A 25,280-nucleotide genomic window follows, 5' to 3' on the forward strand; every position below is an offset into this window, starting at 1 on the left:
GAACTCCCACATGTGCAGTGATCACATCGGAATGGGCAACCAATGCCAGGATAAATTCAGGCATGCGTACCTATGTCCTCTCCAGCATTGTCTGATCGCCACTTCTTCCTCCCTCACTCCTGGTCCCAGTTGGCATTGCAGTAGCCAGCAGCCTGGAGGGGATTTGCAAAGGGATATGGCAGGCCCTCCCTCCCATCATCTATATGTCAGTCAGGGGCTGCTCCTGCCTGGCCAGGTTTTCACTGCCAGTCTTACCCTGTGCTCACCCAAGATGCCATCACCACCACTTCCCACATCTTTCTCTGTCGCAAACTAGGGCCTGGGAATGTACCAAATGTAGTCAGATGGAGGGAGGGGTTGGTCTTGAAACGTTAACCGTTTCCTTGCTTTGGATGCATGAGGATGAGGTATCACACTCTGGGTTTTATTTCCCTTTCTTCTTTTCTGTGCACAACTGAACAGAGCCATCTTTCTGACATGCAGCTGCCTGAGGCACCGATGCTTCAGTCGATGGCAATACATTTGCACGTGTGAATCTAGTGAATCATAGAATCACTACAGTGCAGAAGGAGGCCATTCAGTCCATCAAACTGCACGGACCCTCCGAAAGAGCACCCTACCTCGGCCCACCCTATCCCCGTAACCCAGTAATCTCACCTAACCTTTTGGACACAAAGGGATAATTTGGCAAGGCCAATCCACCTAACCTTCACATCTTTGGGCTGTGGGAGGAAACTGGAACACCCAGAGGAAACCCACGCAGACACGGGAAGAAAGTGCAAACTACACAGAGTCACCCAAGACCGGAATTGAACCTCGGTCCCTGGCGCTGTGAGGCAGCAGAACTAACCACTGTGCCACTGTTCCACCCTATGGTTGCCTTGCCAGCAAACCCAGACTTAGAGAATTGCACGTGTGGCAAATATTTTCTTTTATAATTTGTAAATGTTATAAGACAATCAATAACTCACAGCCAATACATTCACTGCCCAACTGTCAAACATAAAGAATTTCACAAAATCCAAATGTAAGTAGTAGCAGTTGTCTTACATCTGGAAATTGAACAATGAAACTACAATAACAAAAAACTATTGCTGTAGGATATGATTTTATTCATTGCTGATAGTTTAAAATCCAAACTCAAGTTTAGACAAAGCCCTGATTTTATTTAAATCTTTTTAAAATTGACAGCACCATGTATAATATATATATATATATATATATATATATTTATTTTAAATAACTGATTATTGTGTAGAACTGTACAAAGGCACTTGTGCATAGGACTTCAAGTCAGATAACCATGATTCATCAGTGTTGGACTATGAAATACAAGTAACATTCAAATAAATGCCATGGCATAAAAGTATTCAATGACACAGGAGCAATAATAGCGGTATTGAGGTGTACTATTTTATGGTAGTTAGAGGAACCTATCCATAAAATACTAAAACATGATTTGGAAAACATACAATTTTAGGTAAATGGATGCTTTCTACTGAGATTGTGTAATTCTATTTCTTCAAAATATTTAGCATTAGTAGGTACTCCTCGGTATGTTCAGGATTTTAAACAATAAAGGCCTATTTTTGGCACAGCCCAGAAAGGCTACCTTAGCTAACCTAAACAAAAATGAAACAGAAATCCCTATAATCTGCCAAAGTTCCATGAACCAATTATGCTTTTGTTTTCTTTTCAATTCGCAAAAATAACTTTCGCCATAATGCTTTGTCTCTATACACATGGGCAGCCTTCTTTCTACATGTGCAGATCAACTCAGACAAATCATCACAAGATAGGTTTGACTAAAGATTGTCTTGCTATCTCATTGATCTTATTCTTCCAGAAGAAGAAGCCAGCTGCCTTCCCAATTCAGTACCGAGCAGTTTCTTAAATGAAGCCGGCAGCCCAGCTTTAACCACTCTTTTTGGCACTGTTTAAGCTCTGATCACCCTGTGTGAAAAGCATCATGGACTTGACAACAAAATATACAATAATCAGCAGAATAAAAGGGGGCAGTTTGACATGCAAGAAAGGGATGTGGACTTGACATTACTCCAAGATATCTGAAATTGGGCAGAAGATGCATAACTAGGAGCTGAGGCTTACTAGCTCTATGCTACTTCAAACTCCAATTCAGCATCAACTTGCATTCATAAAGAGCTGTAATTCCATCGATCCTGCTGCGACTGCTGAAGACTATCTCTTCATGACGTGCTGCAGATAAATGTCGACAGGTGTTGGGGCCTGCCTCACCAGCCCATCTCATTCCCACCTGTCTTTATTACTACCACTCCTTGGGACTGCAAAGTGAAAGGTAGCAGTAGACTCAGGGTGTTGGTTGTAATGATATCATTCTGTAAATTAAGGGTTTTAGTGATGAATTGTCCTTCTTCCATTGCAGCCTAATTTTGTTCTTATTGACAACTTAATGAGGACATAAGAATTTTATAAAGCTTGTCATCCTTGGTGTCCCACTGGTCCTTTCATCTGGTCCCACAAACCCTTTGCTGCACCAATGTCAGATTTTCATCGGTTTTCTTTCAGTAGTGGAAGCTTACAAGGTGCCTGGACAACATGGCAGGTTAAAGTGGGTTTGGGTTACAGTGAGGTAGGAGAAATGGGCAGAAGTACTGCCCCACCATTTACCCTGCTGCAGAAAGGGAATTCCAGCCTATGATGTGAACTGCTTGATAATTCCTCCAGAACACACTGTTCTTGTACAATGCTAATTGAAGATAGTACTAAAATTCATTTAAGTCGGTACTGCTCTGAATTCAGGCATAGAATTAATGATGAAAGGAACACAATAACACATCTAATACACGGAGGCTCCATGTCTATAATTTTGATTCTTTCCTAGAAAACAGACCTACAAATGATTTAGCAGCGATTAATAACTGTGTATGAATCAGCATTGGCTTATTCTATGAAACAGATTGAGCCTTTTGCACCTTCAAGAATTGTGTAAACCTTCAAAAGCCTCTGCACTAACAAAAATATTTAGAATAGTTTCTTCTGAATAAAAATGTACGTGTAAACTTGAACTGAGTTCTGCAGCAGTTCTCTTCTTGCAGAATGATATTGCATTATGCTGGCAATAACCATGTTTCAAAATCAATGTGATAATCACCTCCGCAATGCACTAGTGCTTTTGGTTCAAAGATACTTATCCAAATTACATTTTTGGCTCCAGATAACCTTGGTCAAAACTGTTTTATTTTTAAAAAAGTCAAATGACTATGCATCAGGGTTTGTCCTAATGCAGGCTGCATTTTGTCCTCCCTTTCAGCATCCTCAGTGACATTCACATTATGAGCTTCACAATCACAATATATGTAACGTGGACACTTGATATCTGACACAAACACACACAATTTTTTTAAATATATGCACCATTAAGCAGTTTTGCTTTATAGCAGCCAAGTTGTTGTTGAGGCATTTAAGATTCCATTTTTAAAATAAGGTCACCAGAAAATTTATTTCTTCCTTCAAAGACATCGCCATACAAATATACTGAAAACAAACAAGAATGCATTCATGAATTAATTTTCCATGAATTTCTGTTGAAAATGCTATTACTTAACTTGAAATATTCAGCAAAAATGTTGCAGATTTCTTGAGCACTAAGGTACTGAAATATCTTTAAAAACTACTGCATACAACGGCTTTTCCTATTACCTTCAAACAAATTCTTGGGAAGTAGAATTAAATTTATGAACCACAGAAAACAAATGGTTTTGGAGGTTTTATCAAACTACATTTTATGGCACACAATTGCCCTTGAACTGGCTGGTGTGCTAGGCCATTTCAGAGGGTGCTTCAGAGTCAACAACATTGTAGGTCTGGTGTCACGTGTAGCCCAAATCAGGTAAGGGTGGCAGGGTTTCTTCCCTAAAGGACATTAGTAAACTAGATGGGTCATTCGGACAATCGACGGTGGTTTCATCATTAGACTTTTAATTCCACATTTTTATTGAATTCACATTTCAGGCACAGTGGTTAGCACTGCAATCTCACAGCTCCAGGGACCTGGGTTCAATTCTGGCCTCAGGTGATTGTCTGTGTGGAGTTTGCACTTTCTCCCCATGTCTGCATGGGTTGGCTCCGGGTGTTCCGGTTTACTCCCACAGTCCAAAGATGTGCAGGTTAGGTGGATTGGCCATGCTAAATTTCCCACTAGTGTCTGAAAGGTTAAATCGGATTACTGGGTTACGGGGATAGGGTGGAGTCGTGACCTTAAGTAGAGTGCTCTTTCCAAGGGTCGGTTCAGACTCGATGGGCCGAATGGTCTCCTCCTGCCCTGTAAATTCTACGATCAATTAAAACTGTTTGTTCAAGCAACATGCAGTATTTTTCCTATTTAATAAACTTAGCATATCAAAGGGCAGGTGATTACCATTCCTACAGTTCAGAATTTCCTTGGTTAAAAAGTGGAATTCCCCAGGACCTCCAAGGCGGGTTTTCCCACAGCGGAGGCAGCTTGCCATTGGCTGTAAACAGGATCTTCTGGTCCCGCAAAAGTCAATAGCACTTTATATTCCTTGCCTTGGTCACCGTCAGGGAACCCGATGTGGGTGTTGACTCCATTGGGATTGGAAGATACTGCCAGCAGGAAGGGCTGGAGAATTCCACCCATAGATTGAATGGTAAAAATCAGTAAAATATTGCATCCATCCGTGTGTGGTCTTCCCTAAGATAGGTACTTGGATCATTGTCTGTTGATCCTTCACCTTTCAATGGTGGTTTACTATTGCCCTCCACTCTCAGGACATGTTGAAGCTTTTCATCTTGGACTCATCAGGATACTTCGCAAGATATAGACCATACTCAAGCAGCCTGTGCTTGCAAAACTGAAGACCCAGTCATTCAGCGATTGGACAACATTTCCTAAATAATTCCCATTGTGCTAAGAAATTGGCTGACAACCAATTTAAGATAGTCAATCAGGCTCATGGCATGGCACATTTGGGTGTACTGGAAGCTACATATATTAATACACAGGGCCTTTTTCTTTGCATACAGAAAGAACATGTTGTCATGTGAGAGTACCTTTAAGAAATGAGTGTTTAAGAAATGTAGCTTTAAGAAATGGTGGTTTATCAGTGTTGTCAGAGTGTGGGTGGAGCAGGGCTACCTGTCAGCTTTTTACTTTTGTTTTAGGCTGTTTGCTGCAGGGTGTGTTTTAGTTTCGTTTTCAGAGCTGGATAGTTGCAGTCACAGCCAGAAGGTGTACGAGTCTCTCTCTCTGTAATCTAAAGACTGTAAATCGATCCTTTGGTGATTTAAAACTAAGAACTGCTCTCAGTAGTGACTTTAACCTGATGTGCTTCTGTTTAAAGGTTTTTAAAAAAAAAGTCTTATGGATGTTAAAAGGACAGCTTAAGGATTACTTAGTGTTGTATTCTTTGAGAGTTATATTTGGATTAATGGTTGCTGAGATGTTCACTGTATGTTTTAAAAAGGTTAACTTGAGTTCATAGAATAAACATTGTTTTGCTTTAAAAAATACTTTTCCATTTCAGCTGTACCACACCTGCAGAGTGGGCCGTGTGCTCCCCATACCACAATCTAGTAAAAGTTGTGGGTCAGGTGAACTCCATGATACACTTTGGGGTTTTCTAAACCCTGGTCTATAACAAATCGGGGGCACGAGGGGGATAAAAGTCGATCTATTGGATTGGCTTTGTGAACTTAAAGACGATGAGGGGTGAGCATATTGTGGTTGGATTTCAGGTGTGGTATTCCAGTTTAAGTGGGGAGTGTGTTGTGGACAATGGCTCTTCCAGAGGCTCTGAAGTTTTTGGAGGTGGAGACGATCACACGCAGTGCCTTACGGACAGAGACTAAAAGCAGACTGTTAGATTTGGCAAAAACATTGCAGTTAACATTACCTGACAAAATGCAAAAAGATGAGGTAATTATGGTGGTAACTAAGCATTTAAAGTTGCCTGCGATATAGTTTGACTCATTGGAAATGGCAAAAATGCAGTTACAAATTAAACAAATGGAACATGAGAAAGAATTTAAGCAGCTTGAATACGAAAGAGAGGAAAAAGAAAGAGAGTGGAGAAAGAAAGAGAAAGAGGTAGAGAGGAAAAATAAAGAGAGAGAGAGGAAAACAAAAAGGAGAGAGAAGAAAAGAGAAGATAAATAATAGCCCTAGCAGAACAAAAAGAAAGAGAAAGGGAGGTACAGATCAGGGAAAAAGATAAAGTGAGAGTTTGAACTTCAGAAAATGGCCATGAAACATGCCAGTCAGTTAAAATTGGCAAACGTAAAGGGAAACGTACAGTTGGATGATAGTGATGAGGATAGTGAAAAAGAGCATCAAAGTCAAAGGCTTGGTGGGAATCTATTTAAACATGTCCAAGCATTGCCAAGGTTTGATGAGAAGGAGGTAGAAGCCTTTTTCATTTCATTTGAGAAGGTTGCTAAACAAATGAAATGGCCACAGGACATGCGGGTATTATTGATTCAAACAAAGCTGATAGATAGGGCAAGTGAAGTGTTTGCATCGCTACCGGAGGAGGTATCTGGGATGTATGAGGAGGTGAAAAAAAACATCTTAGATGCATATCAACTGGTGCCGGAAGCCGACCGACAAAGGTTTAGAAATTTAAGGAAAGAATTTGGTTAACCATACATGGAGGTTGAAAGGCTCAAACAGAGTAATTTTGATAGGTGGATAAGGGCTTTGAAAATAGACCAAACGTATGAAGCTCTCAGAGAAATTATACTTTTGGAGGAGTTTAAAAATTCAATTCCTGATGTAGTGAGAACTCATGTGGAAGAGCAGAGGGTTAAAACTGCGAGATTAGCAGCAGCAATGGCAGATGATTATGAATTAGTTTATAAATCAAAGCTTGGTTTCCAACATCAGTTTCAGCCTGTGAGGGATAGAAACTGGGGACATGAGAAATACTTGAGTGGCAGAGGTAAAGGAGATCTGATGAGAGATAATACGGATAGTGTATCTCAGATTAAAAAGGAAATCCAGGAGGGTGGAAGAGACATGAACAGTTTAAAATGTTTTCACTGTAATACAGTAAGAAGTCTTACAACACCAGGTTAAAGTCCAACAGGTTTGTTTCAAACACGAGCTTTCGGAGTGCAGCTCCTTCCTCAGGTGAATGGAGAGGTAATTCACTGTAATAAGCTAGGCCATGTAAAGTCACAGTGTTGGTGGTTGAAGAAAAGCACTGGGAAGGCTGATGTGGTAAAACAGGATAAGACAGTGAAGTTTGTTAAAGTGGTAAAGGAAAGCCCAAGTGAAGCGAAGGAGGGGCAAAAGATTGTACAGCCTGATCAAGAGGTGATTGATAAGAAGGTGCCAGATCTTACAAGAATTTACTTGTGTGGGTAGGGTTTACTCATGTGTATCAGGAGGAGCAGGCAAAAAAGTCACAATTTTAAGAGATACGGGAGCTAGTCAATCTTTAATGGAAAGAGATCAGGTGTTATGTAGTTTGGGAAGAATGTTGCCAGAAAAGGTAGTAATATGTGGAATTCCGGGTGAGAGGAGAACTGTTCCATTATATAAGGTAAGGTTGGAAAGTTCAGTGATGAGTGGTGAAGTGGTAGTAAGAGGAATAAAGAATATCTTGTCCAGGAATACAGTTTATCTTGGGTAATGATATAGCTGGATCGCAGGTGGGAGTGATGCCTACTATGGTTGATAGGCCAGTGGAAAATCAGACAACTGAAGTGCTGAAGGACGTATAGCCGTGGATTTTTCCAGATTGTGTAGTAACAAGGTCGCAAAGTCGCATGTTAAGACAAGAGGAGAAATCAAAGAGTGAAGATGAAGTTGAAGTGCAATTATCAGAAAACGATTTTTGATCAGGTGGTTGAAAAAGAACAAGAACAGGTAGAGGATGAGGCGGATATTTTTAGTTCAGGAAAATTGGCGGAGTTACAACAGAAAGATGTAGAAATAAAACGGATGTATCAAGAAAGCATACACGGAAAATTAATCTGAGTGTATACCAGAGTGTTATTACTGTAAAAGTAATGTCTTGATGAGAGTCAAATGGAGACCTTTACATATGCAGGCGGATGAAAAGTGGACAAAGGTTCATCAAGTAGTATTGCCGGTAGGGTATAGAAAGGAGGTGTTGAGAGTTCCACATGAGATACCAGTGGGAGGTCATTTGGGAATAAGGAAAACTCAAGCTAAAATCCAAAAACATTTTTATTGACCTGGACTACATAAAGATGTAGTTAAATTTTGTCAATCATGTCACACGTCAAGTGATAGGGAAACCTCAAGCAGTGATAAAACCAGCGCCCTTAATACCCATTCCAGCATTTGAGGAACCTTTTACAAGGGTCCTAATTGATTGCGTAGGACCGTTTCCTAAAATGAAAAGTGGGAATCAATATCTTTTGACTATAATGGATGTGTCTACTAGGTTTCCAGAGGCCATTCCAGTATATAACATTACAGCTAACAAGATTGTGGAGGAGTTACTTAAATTCTTTACTAGATATGGACGACCCTCAGAAATATAATCGGATCAAGGATTGAATTTTATCTCAAGGTTATTCAAAGAAGTTATAGATAGCTTGGGAATAAAACAAGTTAAATCAACTGCGTACCATCCAGACTCGAAAGGAAATTAAGTGAGGTGAATTATGTGGTAAAAACACCAGATAGAAGGAAGACTGACCGAGTGTGTCATGTGAATATGCTTAAAATGTACTTTCAAAGGGAAGGTGAGAAAAAGGAGGTTTTAATGATTCTAACTCAAAGTGACAAACCAAATCCAGATGACTGTGAATTTGACATACCTCAAATTAAATTGGAAAATGAGGATGTTCTTAAAAATTGGGATAAATTGTTGAGTTACCTTCCAGAGGAAAAACGGACTGACCTGAAAGAGTTATTGATATCACGTGGGCAAGTTTGTAGAGATAAATTGGGAAGTACTAAAATGGCTATACATGATGTAGATGTGGGAAATGCTGTTCCAATCAAACAACATCCATACAGACTTAACCCTTTAAAATGGCACAGGTTAACAAAGAGATTGAGAGTATGCTTAAAAATGGCATAATTGAAGTAGGTTGCAGCCAATCGAGCGCACCCATGGTGATGGTACCTAAACCAGATGGTACAGAAAGGTTAATGCAGTTACAAGAACGGACTCTTATCCTATCCCACGTTTGGAGGATTGCATTGTTAAAGTGGGACAACCAGCTTTTATTTGCAAACTGGATTTACTTAAAGGTTACTGGCAGGTACCTTTATCCAAAAGGGCGAAGGAGATTTCAGCTTTTGTGACTCCAGATAGTATTTACCAATTCAAAGTATGCCATTTGGCATGAAAAACGCCCCAGCCACATTTCAACGGTTAACTAACAAAGTTGTTTCAGGATTACCCAATTGTGCGGTATACATCGACGTGGTAATTTTCAGCCAGACATGGAAAGAACATTTCAAACATCTGATGGAGTTATTTGATCATCTTCAGGAGGCGTGTTTGGTGGTAAACCTAGCCAAACGTGGATTTGGAAAAGTTCAAGTCACTTTCCTTGGCGATACAATCGGACAGGGTCGAATGGCCCCACGGGATGTGAAAGCAACAGTTATTGAGAAGTTTTCAATACCCTCAAGACGAAGGGAAATAATGGGATTTCTTGGCATGAGTGGACTTGTGCAAAATGTTTGTAGCATAGTTGCTCCACTGATGGGCTTGCTGAAGGAACGTCAAAAATTTCAGTGGACAGCGGAGTGTCAACCTGCATTTGACTGCCTGAAAGCTGTGATAACCAATGCTCTTGTGTTAGAGAATTACAAGGGACTCTGTGATCAGATTTAATTTACGTATCTGACTTTAAAGAGAAATGCTGAGACGTAGCAAAATGGATGGATCATGCAGAGACCTTATTGTTCAAAGAGACTGTCAATCGAGAAGGATTTCAGTTGGAGGAAGAAAAACAAAAATGGACTATATTATTATATCTGTTTGCGTGTATTATTTTTTGAAACAAAAAAGTATATTTACTGTGTGCATTTCTTATAGATGGTGAAAAGGTGAAAAATGAAACCATCTTGAAGTGGATGGTTTATTTTTTCCTGGGGGGGGGAGGTGTCAAGTGAAAGTACCTTTAAGAAATGAGTGTTTAAGAAATATATCTTTAAGAAATGTGTGTTTATCAGTGATGTCAGAGTGTGGGTGGCACTGTCTGTCAGCTTTTTACTTTCGCTTTGGCGGCCTGCTACGTCCTCTAGAACATCGCGCAACAGAGGGGTGACATGCTGATGGAGGAGTTTGTGGGCCTGGGACTGGATTCTCCAAAAATGGGGCTAAGTCCCCATGCCAGAGTAAAAACGCAGACGTTTCACTCTTGAATTTTCTCAGAAAAATCTACAGCTATTCCCCTACCTTGCAGGGACTGGCAGGGCCATGGAGTGCTTCTCACAGCTTCAGCTGCGGATACGGGCCTGCACTACCGGTCGCAAATCTGCACATGCACACGGTGGTGGCCTGCAGCGGCCACGCCGTGCACAATGGCGGATTCGGACAGACATTGATAATGTAGGCCCTCCCCGAGATTGCAGGTGGCTGCGGATCCGAGCCGTCCAATCGTTGCCCTGGCCGCCCATGAGGCCCCCACCGGTGCTCGATCCCCCCGCCCCCCACCAGTGGTTAGAACCACGCCATCGGGAACTCAGTCAGTTTTGTTGAAGAATCGCGGTGGGGGCTCTGCCAATGATCCCCTAATGCGCCGCGTGAATTGCCCGCAAGCGATTCTCTGGGGACCGGAGAATCGCGGGCGCGGTGATGGCTAAGATTTCCGTGTAAACAGGGATTCTCTGCCCCTGCGCCGAATGCGATTTCGGCGCGGGGCTGCGGAGAATCCAGCCCCGGTGGTTTCCGACGAGGAGGATGTGGGGGAGAGTGGGGATGGGCAGGGCAGGGGGTCCAGGAGACCGCACGACGTGTGCACCAGTGCTAACGCGCACGAGGCGCTTTGATTGCTTCCAGGTTCACCACTAGGGCGGGGACCGGCCAGGGGCACGGTTACCACATCCCAACCCCACATCTTCACCCCCCCTCCACCCCTGGTCTGGCCACCACCTCGCCTGCAGCCCCCATGATACATACCTGCAGCACTACAGGGTGCGGGTTCTGGGTTGGCAGTAACACCGGGCCTGGTTCATGGGATGGAGAATGATGATGGCCCACTTTGTGATGAGCTCCATGCTCTGTATTGTTTGACAATGTCTGAGTCTTGCCCACGGTAACTCTTTCCACCATACACCTGGGTGATCCCTGCATGTGAGCTGGCTATTCAACCATACGGTCCCATCGAATCCCTGGGGTGGGGGGGGGGGGGGAGAATGGGGAGCCGAGGTCACCCGCAACATCCACCCATCCTCTCATCCCTCTCCTCTTAACCCCTCTCTGGTCAGCCCAGACGAGTCCACCCCTCACACCTATCAAACAGTGCATCAAGGGAGATTGTAACACTGTGAATAGGTATTGAATGTGCACAAATATTTACAGATACTTGCTCTAGCCCCTTTAACTGTGCCAATCTAACTGGTGTCTAACTTTCTGGATCCTAATGCTACATCTAGGTGGATCCCCAGGCAGTACAATGGAAGTGGAGGCAGCCTGCTGGGATTCCCGCCCTGTGACCTGGGTCCCCATTGGCAGCCGTCTTCAGGGGTAACCAGGCCCTGGTGCTGTCAGTTCTGGAGGCCCGCTTTGGTCTCGGCCAGGGTCTCCATGCTCGTGGCCATGGAGCACAGGGAATGGACCATCTGCGACTGGTACTGTACCACATCATCCATCGACTGTGCCACCACCTGGGTCTGTGTCACAGCAGCCAGAGACAGCAGCATTTCCCTTTGTGACTGGGCCTCCTGTGATTCACCGGCCACCCCAGCAAGTGGTCACTCTGGAGCCCATTAGTACTCCTTTTGAAAAACGTGAACCTGACAGAAGGGTTTCTGCGGTGAGCCGAGGAGGTGAGCAGCCATCTTTGTTTACAGGTAAAGAGACCGGGGGGTGCTGGGCTTGCCGTCCTAGTGCTCAGCAGAGGGCGGGGGACCCTCAGCTGGTGCAGGGCATCATGTGAAGGGCGGGGGGGGGGGGGGGGGGGGGGGGGGGAGAGGTGAGGCGCTGAGGGGTCAATGTATGCAACACCACCATGACAACCCCAGGATTGTGCCCAGGCAGCAGGACTCTCCGCCATCGCCGGGATGGCCCAGGTCCAGAGGCTAATAGATTGCACGCATGTCGCCTTGTGCTCACCGGGCATCTGGGAGTGCCCTACGTTTACAGGAAGGGGTTTCCATTCCTGAACATTTAGCTTGCGGGTGACCACCACATGACGATCAAGCATGTGTGCGCATGCTTCCCAGGGAGTGAGCACGACAGCTACATCCTGGGGCAGTCAGTCATCCCAGACTCTTCGAGGACCACCCCAGGTTGGGCGGCAGGCTCTTGCTACCTGCTGAGGTCCTGGCTAATGACACTACGGAGGCTGGAGATTGAAGTGGCCACCCAGGCTGTCACTGAGCGGAGCATCGGACTGCTCAAAATGTGGTTCCAATGCCTTGACCATTCCGTGCCCTGCAGTACACCATCCGGAGGGCAGCCCTGGCACAGCAGCGGGGCGACATGCTGGAAATTGGGACTGAGGAAAATGTTAGGAGGAGGACGACGAGAAGGAGGAGGAGGACGATGTGGCGGCGCCGGACTAGCAGGGCTGGAAGACAATAACGAGGAGGAACCAAAGGACAGGTTGGAGGCTGCAGGACAGGCAGCAGAGGCGAGGGTCCGGCAATCCTGCAGGGCCAGGGAGGCCCTCATACTTGCCCGCTTCACATAGGACGTGGCCTGGTCCGTCTTGATACCTTACTCACCTCCCAACCCCATTTCCCACCCTCCCAGAGCCTGTGTCACATCACTCTAGGATGCTAGGACTGTGTTGGCACAGTCAGCGGGTCACTGTCGAGGGCAGGGAGGTGATGATAACCTGTAGAGAGCTGAGCATCAGTGCTCCTCAATCTATGCCAGTCTGACCTCTGCCTGTCTGCTGAGTGCTCGTTCACACCCATCACCTGCACGCAGTGTGCCTGGGAGGGGGAGATGCCTGGAGAGATGGGCCAAGGGTTTGGAGGTTGGGCTGCACTGCAGAAGAAAGTTACAGGCATCATACTGCTTGTGGTCAAGGGTTTTTAATGAGTCACAGCTGTCGCACAATTCCCCACTCTCCCGATGGTACCACCCCATTCTCCCCACCACGCCCTCACCTTTTACCTCCCACCCCGCCATTGCCTTCAATGATCCTCAATGTGCCTAACCTTTCTTGCTTTACTGCTACATCGAGGCGTGTGACCAGGATGCACATCTGAGGTGGAGGCAGCCAGCTACTTACCACGTCCCGTGGCCCTCGATGTCCCTGGCAGACATCCTTTGGGGCCTCTGGGAACGGAGGGCCCCAGCGCACTTGTTGAGGACACACGCACCGCTGTGCCGGCATCCCGTGTGGTGGTTTCGAAATGCGACATCAGAGCTGTCGAACCCGGGGGAGCTGGTGGCCACCATCCCCACTCCATGGAACCGGTCCGGGTTGGCACCCAGCACCCTCTCCTCCTGCTTGGTGCCATAGAGCCCCGGGGTACGCCTCGGAGCAGCTGGTTCCAGCCCCGGCTGCCCCAGCAACGTCTAGCTCTGCTAGCCCTGGCGGCTCCCCGATGTCTGCACCATCATGTCGAAGCCCTCGGCCATTCCCATCTGAGAACGGTACATGCCCACAGCCCCTCATCAAAATCAGCCTGGCACTAGCTCACATCCACCAGCAAGTAGGACATTCTGCCGAGGCCCTCAGTCATGACCGTCACCAACTGAACAACATCTTGGACACCTCCACGAATGATGCCGACGTTGTGCATCAGGCTTTGCACTGCAGTCGCCACCCTAACAGAGTTGGCCTCAATGCCAAGCATTCCCAGCGACATCTCCTGCACCCGTAGCCTCTTGCACTCCTCCAATCAGCTATGGGCCTGCTGGAATGTTGCTGACACAAGAGCAGCACGGTAACACAGCGGTTAGCACAGTTGCTTCACAGCTCTCGGGTCCCAGGTTCGATTCCTGGCTTGGGTCATTGTCTGTGTGGAGTCTGCACGTTCTCCTCGTGTCTGCGTGGGTTTCCTCTGGGTGCTCCGGTTTCCTCCCACAGTCCAAAGATGTGCAGGTTAGGTGGATTGGCCATGCTAAATTGCCCTTAGTGTCCAAAAAGGTTAGGTGGGGTTACATGGTTACGGGGATTGGTTGGAAGTGTAAATGGGATGCTCTTTCCAAGAGCCGGTGCAAACTTGAAGGGGCAAATGGTCTCCTTCTGCATTGTAAATTCTATGATCTATGATCTCCCTCTGAATATCCTGGCCGTCACTAACGTCTCTATCAGCTCCATGTAACCCTGTTCCATAGACTCAGCATCTGACTGGGACGCAGCTGGAACCTGGGATCCAGCAGTCCTCCAACTGCTGCCTTGTTTGGGGGTTCCTGTCTCCACCTGATGTGTGGTGCTCATCAGATTGTTCCCCAGAAGCCTGTCCACTAATTTTTTCCACCGAGGTGCGTGTATCTCGCTGGTTGAGGGTGGGGTTGCGTTGATCGTGGCATCCTCGGAGCTCTGCTCCAAGGTGGTCTCGTGGGAGGCAGGGGAGAGGCCCGCCCTGGATGGGCCAGCACCGTTGGCTGGAGTACCTGTGGGAGAATGGACATGTGGTCAGTGGGAGGGATGAGACAGTCAGAATGGCAATACCAACTCATATGTGACAGGTCCTCCGGGTGGAGCCCAGTGTATCCTCACCTCTGCGGCATGCGCTGACCTCCGCATTGGTGACCGCTCTGACCTTGGCCACCCCCATTACGTTCTGGGCCTATTCCTTGAAGGTGGTGAGGATTTATATGTCCGGCACCCCTCCACCAGTCTGGGCCCTCTCCCGGCGATTGTGTGAGAGCATTGTTGTAAATTCTCCCATGCTGCCTGGTGTAGGTTGCTGACCTTCTTATGACACTGGAGGCCAGTCCTCCTGGTCACACCCCCTGAGCTTACAGCCGCTGCCACTTCGTCCCAGGTGGCACTGGATGCCCTGTGGCTCACCCTCTGGGACCCTCAGGAAACAGGACGTCCCCCTGGCCTCCTCCAAATCGTGGAGCCGCCCCAGGTCTGTATCACTGAATCGTGGGGCTGGTCATCTCGGCACCATGGCTGCGAACTGAGTGGGTTGGCTGTGCAACTGCTGTTTAAGTGTTGCTCGACATTGTTAGCATGGGGGCTGGCAAACATGGTCCCGGCGAATCGGCTGGCGAGCCCTCATTTATGGCAAGAAGACCGTGGGCCTCATTAAGTGGGACAATTAACGTTGAATAGAGTTCCTGGCCCCGCCGGGCCGAGCAGCGGGAAGCTTGTGGCAGTTCCCGCTCGCTACCACAATTAGAAATCTTTCCGGAAATCGCGCCCTATAATCTTAATTACCACTTCATTTTTTTCCCCTTAATAATTAGAGATTGGCACTGTAAATTATTGTAAAATCGTTATAAAACTATTGGCACCCTATTGCGTTGCAAAGATCTACAGTTTTTCAGGTTCTTCACATTCTCTGCGGTCACTACGAAGCATCTTACCTGCAGTCATCGCCACCAGCACTAATAACATATTTGTCATCATGTGAAAAGCGTACATTGGTTACATGAGCAGAATGACCAAAATAACGCTTGTGTTTTGCCTGTCAAAAAACAATCAAAAGAAAAAATGCAAGATTACTCGTTAATAGTTCAAAACCACAGCATTGAAAATATAAAATCTACAATTCTTTGGGCCCTGTTCTGCCATCAATGCAGAGGGGTGGGACCTTCCAACTGCCCGTCTGCTACATTTCCAACTGCATCAAGGCCAGGTTTGTTCACAGGCAACCACAGCCTTGGTGGTGTTAGTAGGCTGTCAGTGAAGGAAAGGGGCCAGAAATTGTGTAGCAGCATCTAACAAGATGGGGACTGAAAGTGGCTACAGATTTAAAAAAATTATAAGAAATCAAAGTTGCCGCTTCTCTCATGGAAAATGATTTTGTTGCAAAGGGAACAGAGCTAGTTACATCTGTGATAGATGATAAGATCACAACATGTCTCTTGCATAAACTTTGTGCATATAAATTTTACATTAGAAGGTTGAGGAATGATCAGATTCTGATCTTTAAAGTAATACAAGGATTTGATAGGGTAGATATAGGGGGCGGGATTCTACGAAATGGAGGCAGAGTGCCCGCGGCGTTGTGAACGCCGTCGTGTTTCACGACAGCGTGAAATGGGTGCGGGCGCTACCGATTCTGGCCCCCATAGGGGGCCAGTACGGCGCTGGAGTGGTTAACGCCGCTCCAGCCTCCCTTCCCGGCGCCAACTGGGCGCCGTGCCAACCCGCGCATGCGCAGTGGTGCCACGCCAACCCGCGCATGCGCAGGGGACTTCCTCAACACGCCGGCCCCGACGCAACATGGCGAGGGGGTTCAGGGGCCGGTCGCATAGCAAAATAGGGCCAGAGCTGGAGAGGCCGGCCCGCCGATTGGTGGGCTACGATTGCGGGCCAGACCCCTTCCAGAGGCCCCCCCCCCCCCGTGAAGGAGCCCCCCCATCTCCCCCCACAGGCCGCCCCCCGACCCTGCGTGCAGAGTTCCCGCCAGCTGTGAGCAGGTATGGACGGCGCTGACAGGACTCTGCGGTTTCCGCGCGGCTGCTCGGCCCATCAAGGCCGGAGAATCGGCGGCCCGGCCTGCGGACAGCGGCCCGTGACAAACGCCAAACGCGCCGGCGCAAATGGTGCCGATTCTCCGCTCCTTGGAGAATCTTGTGCCGGCGTTGGGGCGTGGTTGCGGCGATTCTCTGGCCCAGCGCGGGGCTCGGGGAATCCCGCCCCCTGTATATGTAAAGTGGAGCAAAGCCTTAAAAGTTAACCGTGGCCATTTCAGAGTGAAATCCACATGCACTTTTTCACATAAAACACAGTGGAACATTGGAAGTCTCCCCAAATGGTTACAGATTCTGGGTCAACTGAATTTTTAAAAAATTGAGATCGATAGATTTCTGGCAATGAATAATGGAGCTCAAAGGAGCTAAATAAAGTTGAGGTGCACACCAGGTATGATTTAATTGAATGGCTGAACAGGTTTGAGGAGCTGAGTGGCTTCTCCTCTGCCTATCTAATACTTCCAAGTTCACCTCTTCCAGTCACTTTCACATGGACGGGGCAGGCACAAGAAACATATCCCCGGTTGTGATGGAGTTTGGCACCATAGAAAAAAGGCATTGGGACAAACTGAGTCTTCAACTCAAATCCTGCCCCAGACAAATTGGTTACACTGCTCCTGCCATCTTCACCAAGGTCCAGGAGTTTCAGGCTCTAAACGTTTTCTAAGATGTTTTGTGACTATAGTAGTGCTATAATCAAGTATCTGGTTATATATGAAATTTACACCAAAAATTAAAGAAAAAGACTTGCATAAATAGCTTACGACTGATATTTCAGTTTAAGGATTAAAATTTCACTTACATATTTTTCAGTGCAAGGAAAATCAAAAAGCTTCACCAAACCAAAGTCATCCCCAGTCACTAAGTTTAACCCAGCATGTGATACACAAGCACAGTTGACATCTGCTTTATCAGCGTTTCGTGGCCAAATTCCAAGGACCTCATCTCCTAGAATGCTATTCAAAGAGAGGAAAAACATATAAAAAAATGAAAATATTTCTATCATCAAGTTTGCATTATTACATAGCCTCCACAATATTAATACTTGCTTTTCAATTCATACCAAAGGCTGGAATTAGAGAGAGAGAGAGAGAGAAATACAGCACAGAACAGGCCCTTCGGCCCACGATGTTGCGCCGAACTTTTGTCCTAGGTTAATCATAGAATTTTGGACAATTTTTCATGGCCAATCCACCCAACCTGCACATCTTTGGACTGTGGGAGGAAACCGGAGCACCCGGAGGAAACCCACGCAGTCACGGGGAGGATGTGCAGACTCCACACAGACAGTGACCCAAGTCGAAATCGAACTTGGGACCCTGGAGCTGTGAAGCAATTGTGCTATCCACAATGCTACCATGCTGCCCTTAAGAAGTTAACCTACACTCCCTTATTCTACCCTAATCCAAGTACCTATCCAATAGCCGCTTGAAGGTCCATAAATTTTCCGACTCAACTACTACCACAGGCAGTGCATTCCATGCCCCCACTACTCTCTGGGTAAAGAACCTACCTCTGACATCCCCTCTATATCTTCCACCATTTATCTTAAATTTATGTCCCCTTGTAATGGTGTGTTCCACCCGGGGAAAAAGTCTCTGACTGTCTACTCTATCTATTCCCCTGATCATCTTATAAACCTCTATCAAGTCGCCCCTCATCCTTCTCCGTTCTAATGAGAAAAGGCCTAGCACCCTCAACCTTTCCTCGTATGACCTACTCTCCATTCCAGGCAACATCCTGGTAAATCTCCTTTGCACCTTTTCCAAAGCTTCCACATCCTTCCTAAAATGAGGTGACCAGAACTGCACACAGTACTCCAAATGTGGCCTGACCAAGGTTTTGTACAGCTGCATCATCACCTCACGGCTCTTAAATTCAATCCCTCTGCTAATGAACGCTAGCACACCATAGGCCTTCTTCACAGCTCTATCCACTTGAGTGGCAACTTTCAAAGAACTATGAACATAGACCCCAAGATCTCTCTGCTCCTCCACATTGCCAAGAACCCTACCATTAACCCTGTATTCCGCATTCAGATTTGTCCTTCCAAAATGGACAACCTCACACTTGTCAGGGTTAAACTCCATCTGCCACTTCTCAGCCCAGCTCTGCATTCTATCTATGTCTCTTTGAAGCCGACAACAGCCCTCCTCACTATCCACAACTCCACCAATCTTCGTATCATCTGCAAATTTACTGACCCACCCTTCAACTCCCTCATCCAAGTCGTTAATGAAAATCACAAACAGCAGAGGACCCAGAACTGATCCCTGCGGTACGCCACTGATAACTGGGCTCCAGGCTGAATATTTGCCATCCACCACAACTCTCTGTCTTCTATCGGTTAGCCAGTTTGTTATCCAACTGGCCAAATTTCCCACTATCCCATGCCTCCTTACTTTCTGCATAAGCCTACCATGGGGAACCTTATCAAATGCCTTACTAAAATCCATGTACACTACATCCACTGCTTTACCTTCATCCACATGCTTGGTCACCTCCTCAAAGAATTCAATAAGACTTGTAAGGCAAGACCTACCCCTCACAAATCCGTGCTGACTATCCCTAATCAAGCAATGCCTTTCCAGATGCTCAGAAATCCTATCCCTCAGTACCCTTCCATTACTTTGCCTACCACCGAAGTAAGACTAACTGGCCTGTAATTCCCAGGGTTATCCCTATTCCCTTTTTTGAACAGGGGCACGACATTCGCCACTCTCCAATCCTCTGGTACCACCCCTGTTGACAGCGAGGACGAAAAGATCATTGCCAACGGCTCTGCAATTTCATTTCTTGCTTCCCATAGAATCCTTGGATATATCCCGTCAGGCCCGGGGGACTTGTCTATCCTCAAGTTTTTCAAAACACGCAACACATCTTCCTTCCTGTCAAGTATCTCCTCAAGCTTATCAGTCTGCTTCACGCTGTCCTCTCCAGCAATATGGCCCCTCTCGTTTGTAAATACTGAAGAAAAATACTTGTTCAAGACCTCTGCTATCTCTTCAGACTCAATACACAATCTCCCGCTACTGTCCTTAATCGGACCTACCCTCGCTCTAGTCATTCTCATATTTCTCACATATGTGTAAAAGGCCTTGGGGTTTTCCTTGATCCTACCCGCCAAAGGTTTTTCATGCCCTCTCTTAGCTCTCCTAATCCCTTTCTTCAGTTCCCTCCTGGCTATCTTGTATCCCTCCAGCGCCCTGTCTGAACCTTGTTTCTTCAGCCTTACATAAGTCTCCTTCTTCCTCTTAACAAGACATTCAACCTCTCTTGTCAACCATGGTTCCCTCACTCGACCATCTCTTCCCTGCCTGACAGGGACATACATATCAAAGACACGCAGTACCTGTTCCTTGAACAAGTTCCACATTTCACTTGTGTCCTTCCCTGACAGCCTATGTTCCCAACTTCTGCACTTCAATTCTTGTCTGACAGCATTGTATTTACCCTTCCCCCAATTATAAACCTTGCCCTGTTGCTCGCACCTATCCCTCTCCATTACTAAATTACCTCCGTATTGCCTCTCCTTTAAAGGTTGCTCTCTCTTTTTAAAATGCCTTGGTTCTTAAAAGTCATTTTAAACTTAAAATACATTGTGAGGGTTCTGCTTCCTTTCTTTTTGGTGTCATGTTGCATTATCACCTATATCGCCCCCTCATGTAGTGCTTTCTGTTGTGAGGATCCTGCTGAGAGTCCCATCATGCATAGGTTATCACCCTCAACCCATGGAAATGGGCAAGTCACAGTGTAGTTTGTCTAGCTGGAGAAAGTCATGTCCCTCCTCTGGACAGGAAATTCTAGACGAATATATGACAGACATGTACCACTGAAATGTTTCTGCATTTCTGAATTTAAATCACCACTGCTGCAAAATTCAGTTATCTCACTTGAAATAAATTATGCTGCTGATGTAGTGGATAAAAATTCATTCAGCATTAACAAAATTCTATTTGGTACTGAAAAATCATGTCAGAAGTTGACTTGTTCATGTCTGTAATGGAAATATTTTAGTGATTTACCTTTGGTCCTTAACTGCTGGAATTCTGCAGTTATTCTTCAAACAATTAGAGGATCAATTTTTGAACATTGGTCCCATCTCCTCCAAGTTGGATAATGGGAGCAAATACATTTGACATTCCTTTTAAGAAAGTTATATTTGACAAAATAAAATACATTTTAAACAATGAAAATAGAAAGCAAAGAATGGGGAAAGCAGGAACCAAAAAATAACAAAAATGTATTGTTCGTAAATTAACACTGTTTAATACGCTTGCTGATATCAGTGTGCAAACGTTCCAGGAATTTGTTGTGAGGAAAGTGTACCTCATAGGTGTTGCTCTGCCATACACTTTGGGAAAATGAGAGCTTGCCATCAACCTCTCCGAGGCCCAGATTTTCATCCCTGGGTTGGATGTGCAGAGTTGGGAGATCTCCCGGCCGGGCGGACCCAACCTTTATAAATGGCTGCCTGCAGCTCGAGTGTTTTCTTGGGGAGGCAAGGGGGCAGGCTGAAATAGGATTCAGGACAGGCGACCAAGAACATGGCGGGCTGGGTGCATGGGCTACCTCTGAACTCTGGCACTGTTTAATTTTTTTTATATCCTCCATCCTTTCCATACTCTCAATGCTCCATCCATGCCAACCCAAGCTCCCACTCAAACTTCATGGTTCCTCATGATTCCTATGCCACTCTCTGTCTCTCTACCCACCAAATCTGGCTCTGATATCCCCTATGCCAACTTATTGCCAACTCAAGACTCCCACGCACCACGTTTTACCATTACCTCCTCCATGCCAGCTCACCTAGTAATCTTGGACACCTCCTGAAAGGTTTTGACAGCTTTGAAAATTCTTGGGCAGCAGCGACACTTCCTGCACGGATTTAACAGTTCCTTAACAGCTGGACAATTTTGATGAGTTTGTGCATAAGAAGTGCACAACCATGTTTAATTCTAACATTCCTTTTTTTAAAAATTTGTTTTTATTAAAGTCTTTTTCAAACAGAATTTTTACATAACCAGTGAAAAAAACAAGGTGGCTATTTTCATTATACACAAAGAGAATATACATTAAATGAACAGTTCCCCCCTCACCCCCCTCCCGGATTGCTGCTGACGACATTTTAACGCTCGCCCAGAAAGTCAAGGAACGGTTGCCACCACCGGGCAAACCCCAGCAAGGACCCTGTCAAGGCAAATTTTATTTTCTCAAGACTAAGAAACCCAGCCATGTCACTAACCCAGGTCTCCACACTCAGGGGTTTTGCGTCTCTCCACATTAACAAGATCCATCTCCGGGCTACCAGGGAGGCAAAGGCCAGGATGTCGGCCTCCTTCACTTCCGACACCCCAAATATCGCTATCTCCGGACTCGGCTTTACCCGAGCGTCAAAGACCTTGAACATAGCTTTTGCAAAGCCCTGCCAGAAATCTTTAAGCGCCTGGCATGCCCAGAACATATGGACATGGTTTGCTGGGCTTCCTGAACATCTCGCACATCTGTCCTCAAACCCAAAGAGCTTGCTCATTCTCGTCGTCGTCATGTGTGCCCATGTACCACCTTAAATTGAATTAAGCTGAGCCTGGCACATGATGAGGAGGAATTTACCCTGCCCAGGGCATCATCCCACAGGCCCTCATCCAGCTCCTCCTCCCACTTGCCCTTCAGTTCCTCCTCTGGGGCCTTCTCCGCCTCCTGCAGTTCTTGGTAGATGTCTGACCCCTTCCCCTCCCCTACCCAGATGCCAGAGACCACCCTGTCCTGTATCCTGCGAGGGGGTAGCAACGGAAATGTCCCCACCTGTTTTTTGAGAAAGGCGCGGACTTGGAGGTATCTGAAGGCACGTCCAGGGGGCAGACTGTATTTCTCTCCAGTGCCTTCAAGCTTGGGAAAGTCCTATGAACTGGTTCCCCCATTCTTCTGGTGCCTGCCCTGTGCCAACTTTGAAACCCTCCGTCTATCTTGCCCGGGACAAATCTACGATTATTCCGTATTGGGGTCCAAACTGAGGCCCCCATCTCCTTCCTGTGCCTTCTCCACTGACCCCAAACCCTCAGTGCCGTCGTCACCACCGGGCTCATGGTGTATCGTGCCGGCGAGAATGGCAGCTGTGCCGTTACCAGTGCCCCTAGGCTGGTGCCTTTGCATGACGCCACCTCCTCCTCCATTATCCATTTCCTAATCATGGCTATATTAGCCGCCCAGTAGTAACTACAGAAGTTCGGTAGTGCCAACCCTCCCCATCCCCTACTGCGCTCTAAAAACAGTCTTTTAACTCGCGGGGGTCTTGTTTGCCCACACAAATCCCGTGATAATCCTGTTCACCCGCTTGAAGGAGGATTTGGGGATGAAGATGGGAAGGCACTGGAAAACGAACAGGAATCTGGGGAGGACCATGTTCAACTTGTACCCCGAGAAACTCCCGAAGTCCCTTAATATTTGCATAACCTCCTCCATCCCCTCCAGCAGGTCCGAAATATACAGGAGCAGGTCGTCTGCATAGAGCGAAACCGGTGCTCCTCCCCCGAACCAGCACCTTCCAGTTCCTAGAAGTCCTTAGCGCTTTGGCCAACGTCTCAATTGCAAGGAAGTAAAATAGTAGCGGGGATAGGGGGTGATGGAACCATCAATTCACCAGACACGTGTTTCCGATATGAATCTAGGCTTTAATCAACTTACTTCAGAGCCAGCCTGTTACCCGTTGAACTAAAGTTCACTAACTTTTAGTGAAGTCAGGCTGACTCTGGACAAGGGTACTTATACAGCTGCACTAGGGGGAGGAGTCGTGGGCGGAGCCAAGTACAAGTTCCTGAGTACGCCCAGAACTACTCCCCCTAGTGGTAGGATAGCGCTAATGAATTATCATATATACATCTATATATTATATTCACCACATTCACCCCTTGCAAAAAAAATCAAGTCCGGCGGGGGTGGTGGTCTATAAAGTCAGTTTGTCCGGTGGTCGAGTTGTCCGCTGTGATCTGCGGAGCACCGGGGTTGCAGCCTCTTGCGGTGGCTGGATGGGTGTTGTGTGCTGGGGTACGATGGCGGACTCCAGGGAGGGTTGTATCCGAGCTTCATACTCTCCTGCTTCGACCGGGGACTGGGGGCGCTGGGGGCTGGCTGGCGCGGGGGCGCGGAACTGGTGGAGCGAGCTCGTGGGCTCGGGAGCGCAAGGGGGTGGCAGCATGGGGTGTAGGGTGAGAGGTCCTTCTGTGGGGGTAGAGGGGCCGCTGGATTCGGCGGGTGCCAGATCCCTGAGGGATACTGTGTCCTGATGGCCGTCAGGGAACTCGACGAAAGCGTACTGGGGGTTGGAGTGGAGCAGGCGCACCTTTTCAACAAGGGGGTCGGTTTTGTGCGTCCTGACGTGTTTCCTGAGAAGTACGGGACCCGGCGTCCTCAGCCATGCCGGACGTGAGACCCCCGTGGCAGTGCCCCTGGAAAAAATGAAGACCCTCTTGTGAGGGGTCTGGTTGGTCGCCGTGCACAAAAGGGACCTAATAGCGTGGAGCGCGTCTGGGAGGACTTCCTGCCACTGGGAGACTTGGAGCTTTCTAGACCGGAGGGTCAGTAGGACGGTCTTCCAGACCGTCGTGTTCTCTGTTCCCCCTGGGGTTGTAGCTGGTAATCCTGCTCGAGGCAATGCCCTTGTCGAGCAGGTACTGACGCAGCTCGTCGCTCATGAAGGACGAACCCCGGTCGCTGTGTACGTAGCTGGGGAAACCAAACAGGGTGAAGATGCTATGCAGGGCCCTAATGACTGTGTGGGAGGTCATGTCGGGGCACGGGATAGCGAATGGGAAACGGGAGAACTCGTCTACGACGTTTAAGAAGTAAACGTTCTTGTTAGTTGAGGGGAGTGGCCCTTTGAAATCAATCGCAAGGCGTTCAAAGGGCCTAGAAGCCTTGACCAGGTGGGCCCTGTCTGGTCTATAGAAGTGCAGTTTGCACTCCGCACAGATCGGGCAGTCCCTGGTGACCGCTTTTACCTCCTCGTTGGAGAAAGGCAGGTTTTGGGCCCTGATTTGGTGGGCGAGCCATGTGACCCCCGGGTGGCAGAGTTCATTGTGGATGACTTTTAATCGGTCGATCTGCGCGCTGGCGCATGTCCCGTGGGATAGGGCATCCGGAGGCTCGTTGAGCTTCCCGGGTCGATATTTGATATCGCAATTGTAGGTGGAGAGTTCGATCCTCCACCTCAGAATTTTGTCGTTTTTAATTTTGCCCCTTTGCGAGTTGTCGAACATGAAGGCGACCGATCTTTGGTCGGTGATGAGGGTGAACCTCCTACCTGCGAGGTAGTGCCTCCAGTGACGGATAGCCTCCACAATGGCTTGTGCTTCCTTCTCGACTGAGGAGTGTCAGAGTTCTGAAGCGGAGAGGGTACGGGAGAAAAATGCAACTGGTCTCCCTGTCTGATTTAACGTGGCTGCAAGAGCTACCTCTGAGGTGTCGCTCTCTACCTGAAATGGGGTGGATTCATCTACCGCCCGCATGGCCGCT

At 47.1% G+C, this 25,280-nt stretch overlaps 1 protein-coding gene across 7 annotated transcripts in view; it reads right to left on the reverse strand.

The window, feature by feature from the left end:
• Positions 1-741: 741 nt before the first annotated feature.
• The window catches only part of LOC119972713 (echinoderm microtubule-associated protein-like 6), a 528,500-nt gene continuing 503,961 nt past the window's right edge, over positions 742-25,280 (reverse strand). For all 7 annotated transcript variants that reach the window (XM_038809940.1, XM_038809924.1, XM_038809915.1 and 4 more), the window contains 3 exons: positions 17,572-17,725; positions 15,657-15,757; positions 742-3,516 (listed from right to left, as the gene is read on the reverse strand). In XM_038809940.1, coding sequence (XP_038665868.1) covers positions 3,492-3,516; positions 15,657-15,757; positions 17,572-17,725 — 280 coding nt within the window. In that variant the 3' untranslated portion in view covers positions 742-3,491. The remainder of the gene's footprint in view (positions 3,517-15,656; positions 15,758-17,571; positions 17,726-25,280) is intronic.

The sequence above is a fragment of the Scyliorhinus canicula genome, chromosome 1 (assembly GCF_902713615.1).
Source record: "Scyliorhinus canicula chromosome 1, sScyCan1.1, whole genome shotgun sequence".
NCBI classification, from domain to species: domain Eukaryota; kingdom Metazoa; phylum Chordata; class Chondrichthyes; order Carcharhiniformes; family Scyliorhinidae; genus Scyliorhinus; species Scyliorhinus canicula.